The sequence below is a fragment of the Alosa alosa genome, chromosome 11 (assembly GCF_017589495.1).
Source record: "Alosa alosa isolate M-15738 ecotype Scorff River chromosome 11, AALO_Geno_1.1, whole genome shotgun sequence".
Taxonomy (NCBI): Eukaryota; Metazoa; Chordata; class Actinopteri; order Clupeiformes; family Clupeidae; genus Alosa; species Alosa alosa.
This window is the reverse complement of record NC_063199.1, coordinates 21,265,118-21,279,302: the sequence shown is the minus strand read 5'-3', so window position 1 is coordinate 21,279,302 and position 14,185 is coordinate 21,265,118. Positions and strand designations below refer to the sequence as shown.

Below are 14,185 nucleotides of genomic sequence, written 5' to 3'. Positions count from 1 at the left end.
GGAATAGGCTATTTTTGAACACCCAACACATGGACAACTTCCTATGTATTTGAATATATTGTTACATAAATCCCAACCTATTTTATACAGTCTGTGATCCCAATGCACAGGAGGCAGTAGCCTTGGTTGAGTGCCATGACAGCTTGGACTGCTTCAGGACAGAGAGGACGATCTTAGTGACTCTATAGTAGGCCACTTACTGCTGAACTAACATGTCCTTGTTACACTGTACCTTGATTGTTTCCCTTTTTGTAAGTCGCTTTGGATACAAGCGTCAGCTAAATGACTAAATGTAAACTACTCTTTCATTGGTAACATAATGACCCTTCAGCTCAGAGCAGAGTTTCCCAGCTTTATTAGTGTTGTACAGGATACTGGGTGGACTTGCCAGTCCTATTGTTTGACAGAGGGGAAGTACTAAGAAGGATGGGGTTTCGAACAGGAGAGAGATATGATGCTCATGAAGGGTCTGTAGAGGGCTGTTGGCCTGACCTTCCATCCAATGTCTGAATGTTGGAAAGTATTGGAGACCAGACCTTAACCTATAGAATAGATTTTTATTCTTCAAACAGCAAATTCCAAAACCATTCATTCAGAGTAGAACACTTCAAATCTCCCAGTGGGATTACAGGGCAAGGCCTCTGGAGGCTAATTTGAGGGTCAATTGAAGCAGTTTTCTTTCTTCTTTTTTATTTATAAAAAATCAGTGTAAGTGTTTTTGTAAGTGATTTTCTTTTTCAAAAAACAATCTGTGTTAATGTTGGGAGTTGATTTCTCTCAAACTTGAACAGCATTTTTTCTGACCTCTGAAATATGACTGATCAAAGACAAGCAGCTAAAAGCAGCTTCAAAAACTGGCCATCAGTCTAATGTTAAATAAGCATTGCATTGCATATTACATGATCAGTGGTTCTTCCCAGTGCCACAGGATGCAGTTAACATTAAACATGTTCATTTAGAGTTGATGCGAATGGGGGTGGGGGGATTGGTCCTGAAAACCTCCAAATCAAAAGAAGGTGAGGAAAGGTGGGTGGCGAGGCGGATTTCAGTGATTGTCCTTTAGTGTGATTTCGCATGAGTGGGCTCTGGGAAGGGGAGTGGGCTTTTTTCTTCTTATCTTGCACATCTGGCATGTTATAACATTATTAACAGTATTGCAACAAGCACTAAAACATGATATAATGCAGGGGTATAAATTCTCTTTGAACTGGTAACAAAATAATATGTATCCAGCTATGTACTCAATGGCTAAAGTGAATGCACTTGAATTGGAGACCTTTGGGTCCAGTGCCAGAGGGTGAAGACTTCAAGATATGAAGACATTCAGAGGGTAAAGACATCCAGGGAGTGAAGACATCCAGAGGGTGAAGACATCCTCGTGGTCTCTGGACTCTATTTCATCCCCAAGTGCATGATGGTGCGATATGGGCCCGGTCCTCCCCACAGACCCCTGAGAAGCAAACAACAGATTCTACATCAGCTGATGGAGCCTTCATGACGGGGGTTTCGGGAGCCTTCATTTTACGGGGGCAGCCGTGGCCTACTGGTTAGCGCTTCGGACTTGTAACCGGAGGGTTGCCGGTTCGAACCCCGACCAGTAGGCACGGCTGAAGTGCTCTTGATAGGGCTGGGATAAACGATTATTTTTTAAACGGTTAATCTAGCGATTATTTTTTCGATGCATCGATTTCGATTCGATTATCGATTATCTCCCCATTAATTGACTAATAGCAATTTATACATGTTGATTTATATATCTGAATGAAAAAAACATGAATTCCTTAACATTGCAATTTATGTTTATTGTTCTTAAAATTCCAAAATAAAAGACTATACAAGTGCAAAGTAATGCATTCTTAGTCAGAGGTAGGATTCAATAAAGTTCAGTAGTGTATACATGGATTTCTATGGAACGTCATGAAAACATGCGTGCGCAACCAAGAGGCAGAAAGCACCATAGAACAGCATAGAGCAATGCAAAAGAGCAAAAGAATAAAATGAGTTTTTGTGCTGAAAACTGCACCAATTCGAAATCACGATGGTTAGAGAATGTTAAATATGTTCAATATCCCTAAAGGAATGCATGTCTTCGCCAAAAATGACAAAATACGATGTTCTATTAATAATCCAAATGAACGTCAAACTTTGAAATATAGTCTGAAATGAGATGTTATTATCATTGAGACAACAGGGGTATACAAAAAAATCCGAGTGTAGCTTACAGCAGCCGACTATTTAGGTTTAGTTTATAACGTTGTGGACGGCCACCAAGCGACTTCTGCCTCAAGGCTGCGCGCGCATCTAGTTTTGTTGGTAAACGGGAAACCCGTGTATAGGTCTAATTGAGTGCCTGTCACTTTAAGACGTTCGTTCCCTTGCAATTGTAACACTAACGCAGTTAAAAGGCTGCTAATGTATGGATGCAATTCATAACGTAGTTAGTTCAAATAACAGTTTGTACTTCTCCTTGGGCCAAGCACTTTTGAGTCATAGAAAACACTTTTTCTATTTACATCGGGATTTTGCAAACATTCAGTGTCGGAGTCAATAAAATGAGCCCTGAATAACGAAATTGACAAGCAGCTGTAAGTAAGCATGCTAAACTCAACATCCAAACACTAACAGTATTCTAACGTTAGCTTTGAGATACTGCTTGATTGAAATTAACTAAGTTTAGTTTCCTCACTGAACTATGTTGTGATAAGACCTTAGCAGAATTAACTTGACTGCAGCAGTTTTGAACAAATTTGCACAGCATGATGCTAAGCGGATTTAATAGCAATTTAGCCAGCCGTGTTCTATGCAATGCTTCTATGTCGCAACAACAATCGTGAATATTTTGTGTTAAATGCACATGCAGAGGAGGGGCAGCGAGCTCGTTACGAGTGAGAGCGGGCGGGGCAGGGAAAGGCTGCGTGCATAAAAAGTGTAGCTCAATGAAAGGATTTTATCTTATCTTTAATTTAAATAGTACAACATAGAACATCAATGTGTGACGGCCGGTTTTGATTTCGTGCCGCCCCACCACAGATTAGTCAACGGATGGGAAACACTGAAGGTGTAAAATTCAAAATATTTGGCAGCGTTTTGGGTCTGACAAATCGACGCGCATATTTATAATCGATTACGTCGACGCGTTGTCCCAGCAGAGAGGGTTAAAGCGGAGCTAGTAATCAAGGATCTTAGGTCCCAACCCTAGCTCTTGAGCAAGTCACCTAACCCCTCACTGCTCCCCGAGCGCCACTGTTGTTGCAGACAGCTCACTGCGCAGGGATTAGTGTGTGCTTCACCTCACTGTGTGTTGAGTATTCACGGATTGGGACAAATGCAGAGACCAAATTTCCCTCACGGGATCAAAAAAGTATATATACTTATATATACTTATACATGAGTAAGTAAACAACAGATTCTACATTAGCCGATGGAGCCTTCATGAGGAGAGGCATGGATGTGTAGTGGTTAAGGAGCTGAGCTAGCATGCAGTAGCGTAGTGGCAGAGCCCGTCTACGGAGAGCCTGGCCACTCCGTATTAAGTCCCATTGTACCGAATTTTGGTTGCAGTTCCACCAGATTTCCACTGGGGGCGATCGCCATGAGTGCAGAATGAATGGGAGTCAATGGAGCTAGACGGCTAAATTTGTCTCTTTCACCTGATTGTCGTTGACATCTCAGATTTGTAGTTTGTATAACTTCAACATGGGTTATAGGTCAAAAGTTGAATGAACGAGTACTTATGTCCTTTTGTTTTCTTACAGGTTGGGTCATTGTTGCCCATAACACGCTAGCATTGTGCTAATGAGTGACGTCATTGACACGTTTGAAAGGCTTTTTAGAACAATTAAGTGACTTTAAAAAATATAATACTCAACCAAGTGTATTTCCTTTGCCTCCCCTTTCAAATACAATATTCAAATGACTTGAAAAAAATTATATCCCGAGAAAAGTGGATTTTGAGGGGTACAGCTCCATAGACCTCCATGCATTCTGCACTCTTGGACGAGCGCCCTCATGTGGAACCACAGAAGGAACGGCAACCGGTTCAGAAACCGGAAGTTTTCCGAGTGAAGCAGTTCTCCCCTTATTAGACATTCTCTGGTAGTGGTTAAGGAGCTGGGCTAGCATGCAGTAGCGTAGTGGTTAAGGAGCTGGGCTAGCATGCAGTAGCCAGAAAAAGTTATGGGTGCCACCGTTGTGCCCTTGAGCAAGGCACTTTACCCTGAGTTGCTCCGGGGAGACTGGGCCTTGTAATAATTGAAATATGTAAGTCACTTTGGATAAAAGAGTGATTCAAATGAATGAATAAAAAAGAGATTCTACATCAGCTGATGTAGAAATTCAGCATCAGCTGGTGGAGCCTCCATGAGGAAGGACAAAACAGATTCTACGTCTCACTTTTGTTGTCCCATTTTTCTCTCCGGAGCTCCCCCTACAGATTTGGGGTGCATACTTCACAACAGTCTCTGGTCTTTTCGCTGGCTCTGCCATGATAAAAACATCTATCGGTATGGCTAACCGGTGTTTGAGGGACTTCCTGATTCAGACACTGCTGGGACGCTAGTGCAGATCTTGCAAGGCTTGTTTTCCGCTACGAGACGGTAGGAGGAGTCGGGAAAGCCACCATTCTCACCACAACAGTTCATTTAACTATCACAATGATTTCTCACCACAACAGGACATTTAACCATCACTATGATTTCTCACCACAAGGGGTCATTTAACCATCACTATTACTTCTAAACTGTTTTATTAACTTGAAAATGTTGCATTGGGAGCCTTTAAGCTAATGTACATGGTATAATAACCATAGGCTTTTATACCACAGTACACCACAGTACCGGGATATCATGGACCTTTATACCACAGTACACCACAGACCATGTATATCGTTGCAACCCCAGTCACATAAGGGTAGTATTGTACAATACAAGAATGTAATGCCACAATAATTGTCTATTAAGGTTACCTGGCTACCAGCTGGTTACACCTGCATTGAGTTTAAGGTACCAATTAACAGTTTTGCGGTTCCTTTAACGTGTTTCATACGAGGTCACCATGAAGATGTTTGTCCTCCAGCCCCGTGTTGCTGCTGTGAAGGCCGTGGTCGGTGTACTCACTTGAGCAGGCCGTGCCAGTAGAGGTGGGGCATGACGTCAGCCTTCATGTAGTACATGGTCCTCCTCTCCTTGCTCTGGTCCAGGGGGAAGGTCTCCAGAGGCTGGCCATTGTAGTCAAACTCAGCCAGGATGACCGTGTTGTAGCTGGTCACCAGAGGACAGGAGGTGTAGCCATCGTACTACCACCAGAGCAGGGAGATAGAGGTTACATTTTCTGACATAATATGTCAGTGGAGTGAAACTGAGGTGCAGTAACCAAGAACATACACAATACCTAATGTTTCAAAAAGGCAAACAAAAGAATATTCCTCTGATTCCACTTCATGGTTAAAAATCATACTGCAATTTTAAAAACCTATTTCTTAAAGACAGAGGTTTACTGCCCCCTTGTGGTATTGATTGGAACTGTAGGCAAAAGTAAAATTTGATAATTATAATGAAATTCATCTAACCTTTTTATCAGGCTTATTCTTCTTCATTATTCTGGTGATTGTCCGGTCGAGTACGCTGGACTGTGCAGCTGTAAAACAGGTCAAACACCTATAGAGTCTGAAAGCAGATCTCACAGCCTCTTCCCAGCTCACATCACTGGCAGTACTGCTACACAGTAAGCGCTTTCAGACATACGTGTAACGGCTCCTACACACAGTTGCGTTCCGTCAACGCATGCCAGTGGGTGTTCCCGACGGTAGCTATGCAAATGACTTGAAGTATAACCGTAATTTGATTGGTTGGTGCTGTCAGTCGATTGGCTTGATTGGCCGGTGCCGTCTGTCGGTGCAGCAACAGCTGAACTTCTCAACGCCGAAGCGGGAAAGGAGAAACGCCGACATAACGGACCCACAATTCAGTTCGGCAACGGATGACGTGAGCCCATGTAAAGTGAATGGGATGCGTCTCCAGCAACGCAACGCACGCAGCTGTGTGTAGGAGTCGTAAGACCAGGGGTTCTGCGGATGTAAAACGGTGGGGCCGTAAATCTGAACGACATAACCGGTCATATGGAAGTCCGAATTTAGCCGGTTGTTCTACTACTCCCCCCCTAGTATTTCCTCCGGACATTATGTAAATGTGCTGTGTCTCAACGAAGTGTAGAACATGCGGTTAAAATTCACACCTAGTGAGAGGGCGTGTCGGTGACGTTTCTTTCGTGCGTGCATGTGGTTAAATCTGACTTAAAATGCAAATGCCAGTGTTATGATGGAGTGGCATAGTGCTGTCCAGAAAATCTCCGACCTGGAAAGATGCAGACATCATGGAACTACTGTCCATGAGGGCAGACAGCATTGTGATAGAACACATGAAGGGAACGCCAAGAGCCACGTTGATGTAGCCTACAACTGCATCGCAAGGCCACTGGAATTCAAAAGATCAAATCATCATAAGCAGAAGGCGCTGAAAAGGCAGAAGCAATAACAGGAGTATTTAATAAATTGTTAGCCAACACGGTCGGTTTTCTGTTTATTGATAGCCTTCTCATGACCTCACTGCTGAGCTCGCTGATATTTGTTGAGCATAAATATGCCTAGAGAAAATGAAAACGAAGAAAACCCAACTTTGTTCCAAGCTCAGATAATAAACATAAAAATGTGTTTATTCGAAGCACACATACAAATACTGCAGGTCAATTTCAAGTGCGCACTTACGTGACTACTTCAAGTATTAGCCTACACACAATAGATTTTTCTTTAGCCTACATAATGCATACACTTAAACAAACAGCAGCTGTGACAGCGCCTCTTGTGAACTCTACAAGCCCCCACCCCTCACTCGACAACCACACAGAGATTCTGTAATGTGCGTGTATGTCGTTCACACATAGGTCCGTATAAGGTCAGTATAAGGTCCGCAGGTTAGTATCATATCTGAATCATCCGAAGGGTAGGACCTCCGTTTGACAAACCTCCGCATATACTCTGGAGGTTATATCTGAAAGTGCTAGTGACTAAAGGGGAGACACACAGCACTGCGTGGAAAATGTCACAATGTAGGTCTCGTCTCAAAACCAGTACAATTTCTTTAGATTTTATTCAGTCCCACTGGTCGAACATCCCTTTCTCCATTCTCACACATAATGCTGCCAATAAGAGCACCCTTTGGGAGACGCATGGAGATTACGCCACTCAGAAAAGGGATTATTAAGATTCTAATTAGACACTTCTTAGTCCTCTCTCATTACCCCCCTTATCTTTAAAGTTTAAAATAACTCATTCTAATAAATCATTAATCATAATAATAATAAACTAATTATAAATAATATATACATAATAATGCATCATAGTATCTTACGTCACCCTCTGTAAAGCCAATTGAATAAACTCATTTTGGAGAGAGTTGATTCTTTTACATGTTTGTGTGATTCTACATTGTAACTGAAGATGATATTATTTATGCCAAGGATCACTACAACTAAACTGTGTTGTACCAAGCCTGCATTCCATCTTGCTAGAGGAAGCACTTATGAGACTAGAACTGTTCTGCTGGCATGTGGCCGGGGCCCGGCTTACTTTACTCACCCACAGCGGCCGCTGTTTTTGCAGTGGGCAGGCTGGTGCAGTCTCCGATGCCAAACACGTTGGGGTAGACGTTGTGCTGAAGTGTCTCCTTGTTGAGGTTGAGCCATCCGGCCTCGTTGGCCAACGGAGATCCCTTCAAGACATCAGGGGGGCCCATTGGGGGGGTCACATGCAGCATCTCATACTGGGGACACAACCAGGAGCACACAGCCATTACAGCCAGAGGTCACTAAAGGCAGAGGTCACTAAAGCCAGAGGTCATTACAGCCAGCGGTCACTATAGGCAGAGGTCATTACAGCCAATTCAAGGCAAATTCCTGTTGCATTATATTTTGCTGTTGTAATATTGTTCACAAACGCCTTAAAATAGACAAACTTAAGTAATTACCTCAAACACTTTAGTCTCTCCAGGTTTATCCAGGTTCTCAAACACAGCTTCCTGCTTGTCTGCCCTGACTTCGATGAGGTTCTGTCGGAGATTTATATTCAGGTCTCGAGACTTGACAATCTCCCACAGAGAGTCTGCGTATTTCTTGATCCCAAACAAAACGGGTAGAGACGTGTTGTATATGATGTTTGCATTTGACCGCTTCCCAGTCTAAAAGAGAGAAAATTCTGAACATGTCACTCAATCCAGTTACTCCTGAAACATGCCATCAAGATCCCTCTTCTTCAGGTCCTTTCTTCCTCTGCCAAAATGATTCAAATGTACACTTTGTGCAATAATGAACATATAGCTGTCTGATTGACACACTGTGGTACAATAGTAGTTGTCCCAACCTTTCTCAGGAATGCATCAGACAGGTACATGATTTTCTGTGGAGCTCCAGCGCACTTCACTGGTGTGTTAGGGAAGGTGAAGATAGCGTTTCCCTCCTTGAAGTCTTGCAGGGCTTTCCAGGTCTTCTGCACAGTCTTTACTGAGTAGTTGGAACCAATCTTGGGGTGTTCAAACCCCTCTGGAAGACCTTTAATCTACGGCAGGGGTATCAAACTCATATTAGGCAGTGGGCCGGATTTGCTGGAATGAGACCTCATGGGGGCCGTCATTGTCGTGGTCATTTTCATTTCTATGCATTTGTATTAGTGTTGTTTGATGATATACTCCTTTACTAAACCCACTCATGAGCAAACAAGTACAAGTTACTCGTCATATCCTGCTCTTTCTCTCTTGAAACACCCTACTTCCATGTCAGTTTTTTGGCCTCTTCCTTACTGAGGATGGTTTTCAGTGCTAGGTTTAATCAGTTTATCACAGAGTATGATGTTTGGACTATACACAACTGAGTGTGCATACACAATATGAAATGCCAGTATTACAACATATTAACATGCAAGAAATGCAAGTATTACAACATATTACACAGGTGTATTCACTGTGGATTTGTTGGGATTCACTTTGTGTCTGTCTTCACTGTAAACATTAACAATATGTAAATCACACAGCCATTTCTCTGAGATGTGTGTGTAGCGAGTGTCGGGTGCCTCCTGTGTTGTTTAGGAGCATTACCTTCTCATAGTGGAGCTGGAGGCCGAGGGCCACAATGAGATACTCATAGGAAATCTGTAACGGTTAAGAAACAGCCGTCAGCATAGACATCTTTACATTCACATTACAGACATTACATACATAACAGTGGTGGGGTGGGGGGTTATTTCAGTACCAAATAATATTTAAAACAATATGATGCATTTAATAGGGTTTTGATTTACTGGCTGGAAAGCATGGTTGTCCAAAACACACAGATACCACAGAGTAAAAAGCTATCAGGCACCAAACTAAGCCTTGACCTGAAGGCAAAATAATGTTTTCAGCTGTAACCCACCTACCTCTTTCCCACAGTCTGTGCGAACAGAGTTGGTGTCTGGGTTCACCTCCATCACTCTGGATTTGACCCACTTCACCCCAGAGGGGATGACGCTAGACGTTGGCCGACCAGACGACTCCACGCTCTTAGCTCCAGCACCCACCAGTGTCCATATGGGCTGGTAGTAATGCATCTACAAACATTCAATTTTCAGTTAATTGTGTAATGACAGCCAGCGGAAAGCACAGTGAGTAAACATTACGCCATGACAGTTGGCACCAGCACCATTGCTGGCATGCGCGCGCTTCCGATATCCGAATAGCTGCAAGCTCCTGTCTGGTCTGGTCTCCCTTGTCTGTACACTTGGCAAGTTATAATGGCCTTCATTCTTCTATTTTCCAACAAGACACAGACAAAACGCAAATCGTCCATCTATACTTAGTAAGGATAGATAAGGGTTTACCCCCGATTACCTCACTTGGCTCCACTATGGCAACATTCTCGGCTCCAACTTTCCGCTTCATGCGGGCGCCCATTGTGATGCCTCCACTCCCTCCCCCGAGCACCAGAACCTTCACATGCTCCTTGGAGTCTGTTCGGTGGGTGGTGTGGAAGCACTGGTAGCTCATCCTCTGGCAACTCCGCCTCCAGGGCATTTGTGCGCGCAGAGCAGACGCTGTCATGACTGGGAAACGGGGAACAACTAGGTGCATTAACTCTGCGCCTCTATGAGAAGAATACTAATATCATACTACCTCAGACTTCATGCAGTAGCCTGGGAGACAAATGTAATCAAGCATTTTCATCGTATTTGAATGTTAAGTCAATTACGAACTTGACAGAACTCACTGACAGAACTGTCCGACTTTTTAGGTCTTGTTGACAGCTTTTCTGTAGCCTCCCCTAATGTGTCATGTTGACTTAGCATGATCACAACATTAAATTACTCTTATTGCTTGAGTTGGAGTCAAAACCATATTACAACCACGCTCTGGCACGGTCACCTTAACGGTGAAGATTAAACACCAAACAGTCAGTGACTCATCTCACAACGTCTGCTGATGTGTAAAGTGCGTAGCCAGACGTTATCTAAAAAGTCTTAAGTTACCCACTGCACGGCGACATCAACATGCTATGGCGATAACAAGTTGCTGTTTAGCCTAATAATAAACAGCAACTTGTTAAGCATGTTTAACAGAATAGCCTACCTACCTCCCACGTTGCCTTCTGCCGATTGAACGTAGAGCCAGAGAGAGTCTACTAAACGTAAACGGGCTCTGGTAGAGCCATCTAGCTTACTCCTTACGACACTTCTGTGGAGTAACATCCGGTTTGGCAGGCAGGCAGGCACGCAGGGAGGCTATCAACAGGACTGTAGGCTAGTTTTTGCTGTTGAGTTGAACAGAGTTCATCAACAACAATGTGCCGCACTTTACTGCTCCCGCAGCCAGGGGTAGAATGAATTAAACAGAGTCCATCAACAACAATTAGCACATAAATGAGAAGGTTAGAGGCCCTATAATAAAATGTAATAGAATGTAAGCCTGTAAATATTTTTTGCCAAGCAAAACATCAGGAAACCAAATAATGACCCCAACAACAGGGGCTCCTACATCAATGCTCCACCACCTAGTTATAGCCTCATCAATGAACTAAAAACCCTACAGTATAGCCTAAAAGGCACAATAAACATGATCATTTCAAATTCATTAGCCAGTTTGAAATACACAGCACATTGTCTCATGAGGAAGCTTCTCCAACACACATATTGCACACTGCCCTCTCCCCACATACACAGCACACTATCCCATCTCCCCTGTCATCCCCCCCCCAACACACACACCAAGACCCCTGGCAGTTGGGTTAGCCCCTTGGGCCATGGATCTGCCCAAGGTTTCTTTCTTGTTAAGGGAGTTTTTCCTTGCCTCAGTTGCTCTTGGGTGCTCCTTGTTGGTGCCCCCCCCCCCCCAATCCCAATCCTCCCTTATGCAGCCCTTGCCACTTAATCTACTAAACCCCTCTTCTACTGCACTTTTACCCCAATAAATGCACAAATAGGCTGACACCAGACATAATTTCACTGCATTTCTTACTTCCAGTAACTATATGCATGTGACAATAAACTTACTTGTATCCTGGTATCCTTGAAATATATTTTCATTGTCCTGCTGCATTTGGGGTAGCCTGCACTGAATCAACCTCTTGGCAACACAGAGCAGACCATAATACTCTTCATTATAACACAGAGCAGACCCGATATACAAATACTTTTAATTTATCTTGGCATAACACAGAGCAGACCAACAAATTATCTTCATTATAACACAGAGCAGACCTACTAAATTCAGCAAAAAAAAAAATTATTTATCTGAAACAGCAAACAAACCTACATTAGACTTAAATTTGTCAAACATGGCCATAGGAAGAGACATAAGAAACATGCAAAAGTGAAATGGGAAACATGCAGAATGAGAGACACTCCCAAACACATGGGAAATAAAAGAGAGCTTAAGGGCTTATGTTATTTAAGAAATATATGCAGTGAGAAAAACTAGATGTACCGCATAGCGGTACAAAATATGACCGCCGCTCAGTCCTGTACATCCGTTCCGCAAAAATAAATCACACTAATCAATTTGTCTCCATCTTTTACTCCATCCCCCACTCTTGAAACTTTTGTGTATGCTTGTTTGGCATGCCTGTGTGTGTGTGTGCAACTGCACAGAAAGTAGCCTACTGGCGCTGCAAAGGTGAATAGATTGTAGAATAGCCAAAAAAGGTAGCATTGTTATAAAACCTTTAAAATCTCTAAACAATCACAAGTAGGGCAGTTCATCACAGTTGATGAAATTGATGAAAGGTCACTTACACCTACCTGTAGGCTACATTGTATTTGGGGAAAGCAGAAGGTATCAGCATAATGTTTATTATTTATTTATTTATTTATTAATTAATAAACAAAAACATCTCTGTCAGTTCCATGCAGTTTTCAACAGCTATCAAAAAGAAAGGTCATTTTTGGATGGATGGATTTTTTGTGAATGTTTCTTCTTCTACATAAGATTTTAGTCATCTTTAGTTCATGTGATACTTTATTGTCGATGCACAAATTAAGTACCAGTAGTCTGAAACGAAATGCAGTTTTACATCTAACCAGTGGTGCAAATAACTGACATGTCCTAATGGGCCTTCATGAAACGCGTCACTAGACTCATACACATTTTAACGGGCCAAGTTGAAGAGCTGTTGTCCGTTATTGTTCGTGCAAATATAGGCTGATTTATGTTCCCTTGCATTGTGTAACTGAGGTCCATGGCTAGTCTGGCTTTCACCAGACCAAGCTCAATCTTTTAAGAAATCAAAAAATAAATCGCCGGCAGATCAGGCTGGGTTCACCCAGCCTAGTCCATGGTAGGCGCCCGATATTGTTTAATTTTCCGATTGAGATATTCACGCTCTGGCTATTCTAAATGCAAAAATGCATCAGGGAGTTATGACAAAACCTTGACTGTTAACAAACTAGATCCTAATAGAAAGCTGTTAGCTTTCCTAAGCTACAGGTATAAGGTAGCCTATTTACAACATACATTGTCAATAGGCTATGCTGGCGACACAAATAAAATCTCCTTTGGAAACCAATGGCTTACGCCTTACAGTATCAGTGGACTTAAGCTGCCACATCGTGGCGAAAAGTGAAGCTCCGTGAATCACGGAAAGTGTGAATGAAGTAGCCACTTCTAAATGGCACCCACTGCACAGTAGCTGAAGGTCTGTGGCTAAAGCAGCCAGAATGAAAGCCATAATGAAGGTGTCATTGTTTGGATACTTCACACACACATGCTTTTTTAATCTCACAGACTACAACTACTAAGCTGGAATCAAAGCACATCGATTACCCTCACACCCTGCACGCACTTAAAACAAATAAACAGGCGTCTCAGTCTCATGCATGTATAGCCATAGGCAAAACTTTATCGGACCGGTGTAACGTTGGTAAATCATCAATTGCACAGAATGATTTTTGTAGCACGTGCAACAAATAATATTACCATTATGTGTACAGCCCTGCCTTGGATACATCTCTACTTGGATACAGTGCGCTCTAAAATATTTGGTTTAGATGTAGATCATCACGGGTGCGTTAATTTTGAAAATAGAGTATTGAAGTAGCCTAGTGGGTGTTTGGGAATGAACGTTAGCTCAGATGCTTTTTGAGACTTTTGTGGTCTTAATGCAACACTTTACAAAGCACTGACAGGGCCACCAAGGACTGTGACCAAATCAACAGCAGAAAAAAACCTATTTAGCAAGCAGAAATGTCCCAGCCCGGTGTTTGCATCATAGACAGGTTCTTTCAGGTATATTTTCCATTAGAAAATCATCGCGTTAGGGAACGTTGTGGCTAACTTACTTAGCTTGTTCGTAGGCCAGAATGAGATGACAGTCGAAAGATACAATTACAGTGCTACTATCAATTTGCTTGGTATAACCGCATTTATAGTTTTCTACAAATGCAATCAAATTGGCCTCCATCACTCAACCAATGCTAACGGTAACATTATTGTACCTAGGTCCTATAGCTATTGATATTATAAGATTAACGTACCTGCAGTAAAAACCAAGCATGTCCGATAAACATTCTCAGATTTATTTTGGCTTCAAGAAGAAATGGGAAACTACAGTCCTTGTAGGAAGCGTCCATTGTTTTTCCAACCCACTTTAGATTAACTTCCAACAAATTTACGTC

At 42.6% G+C, this 14,185-nt stretch overlaps 1 protein-coding gene across 2 annotated transcripts; it reads right to left on the bottom strand.

The window, feature by feature from the left end:
* Positions 1–543: 543 nt before the first annotated feature.
* LOC125303092 (sulfide:quinone oxidoreductase, mitochondrial-like) lies at positions 544–11,190 on the bottom strand. Of its 2 annotated transcripts, none has more exons than XM_048256609.1 (10): positions 10,651–11,190; positions 9,912–10,123; positions 9,461–9,631; positions 9,141–9,194; positions 8,411–8,605; positions 8,019–8,228; positions 7,631–7,814; positions 5,567–5,634; positions 5,115–5,293; positions 544–1,450 (listed from the first exon to the last, which is right to left on the bottom strand). In XM_048256609.1, exons 1-10 carry the CDS (start codon positions 10,763–10,765, stop codon positions 1,393–1,395), a joined length of 1,446 nt encoding a protein of 481 aa, XP_048112566.1. In that variant the 5' UTR covers positions 10,766–11,190; the 3' UTR covers positions 544–1,392. The 2 variants fall into 2 exon arrangements, with proteins under 2 accessions (XP_048112566.1, XP_048112567.1); XM_048256610.1 differs by lacking the exon at positions 10,651–11,190 and adding an exon at positions 10,288–10,599.
* Positions 11,191–14,185: the final 2,995 nt, after the last annotated feature.

Bases quoted from the DNA above. Each gene is read 5' to 3' on its own strand.
- LOC125303092 (XM_048256609.1), bottom strand. From the start codon at position 10,765: ATGTTACTCCACAGAAGTGTCGTAAGGAGTAAGCTAGATGGCTCTACC. The intron at 10,124-10,650 runs GTAGGTAGGCTA...CCCGTTTCCCAG, and splicing joins GGCAGAAGGCAACGTGGGAG to TCATGACAGCGTCTGCTCTG. The intron at 5,635-7,630 runs GTGAGTAAAGTA...CCTGTTTTACAG, and splicing joins AAAAACAGCGGCCGCTGTGG to CTGCACAGTCCAGCGTACTC.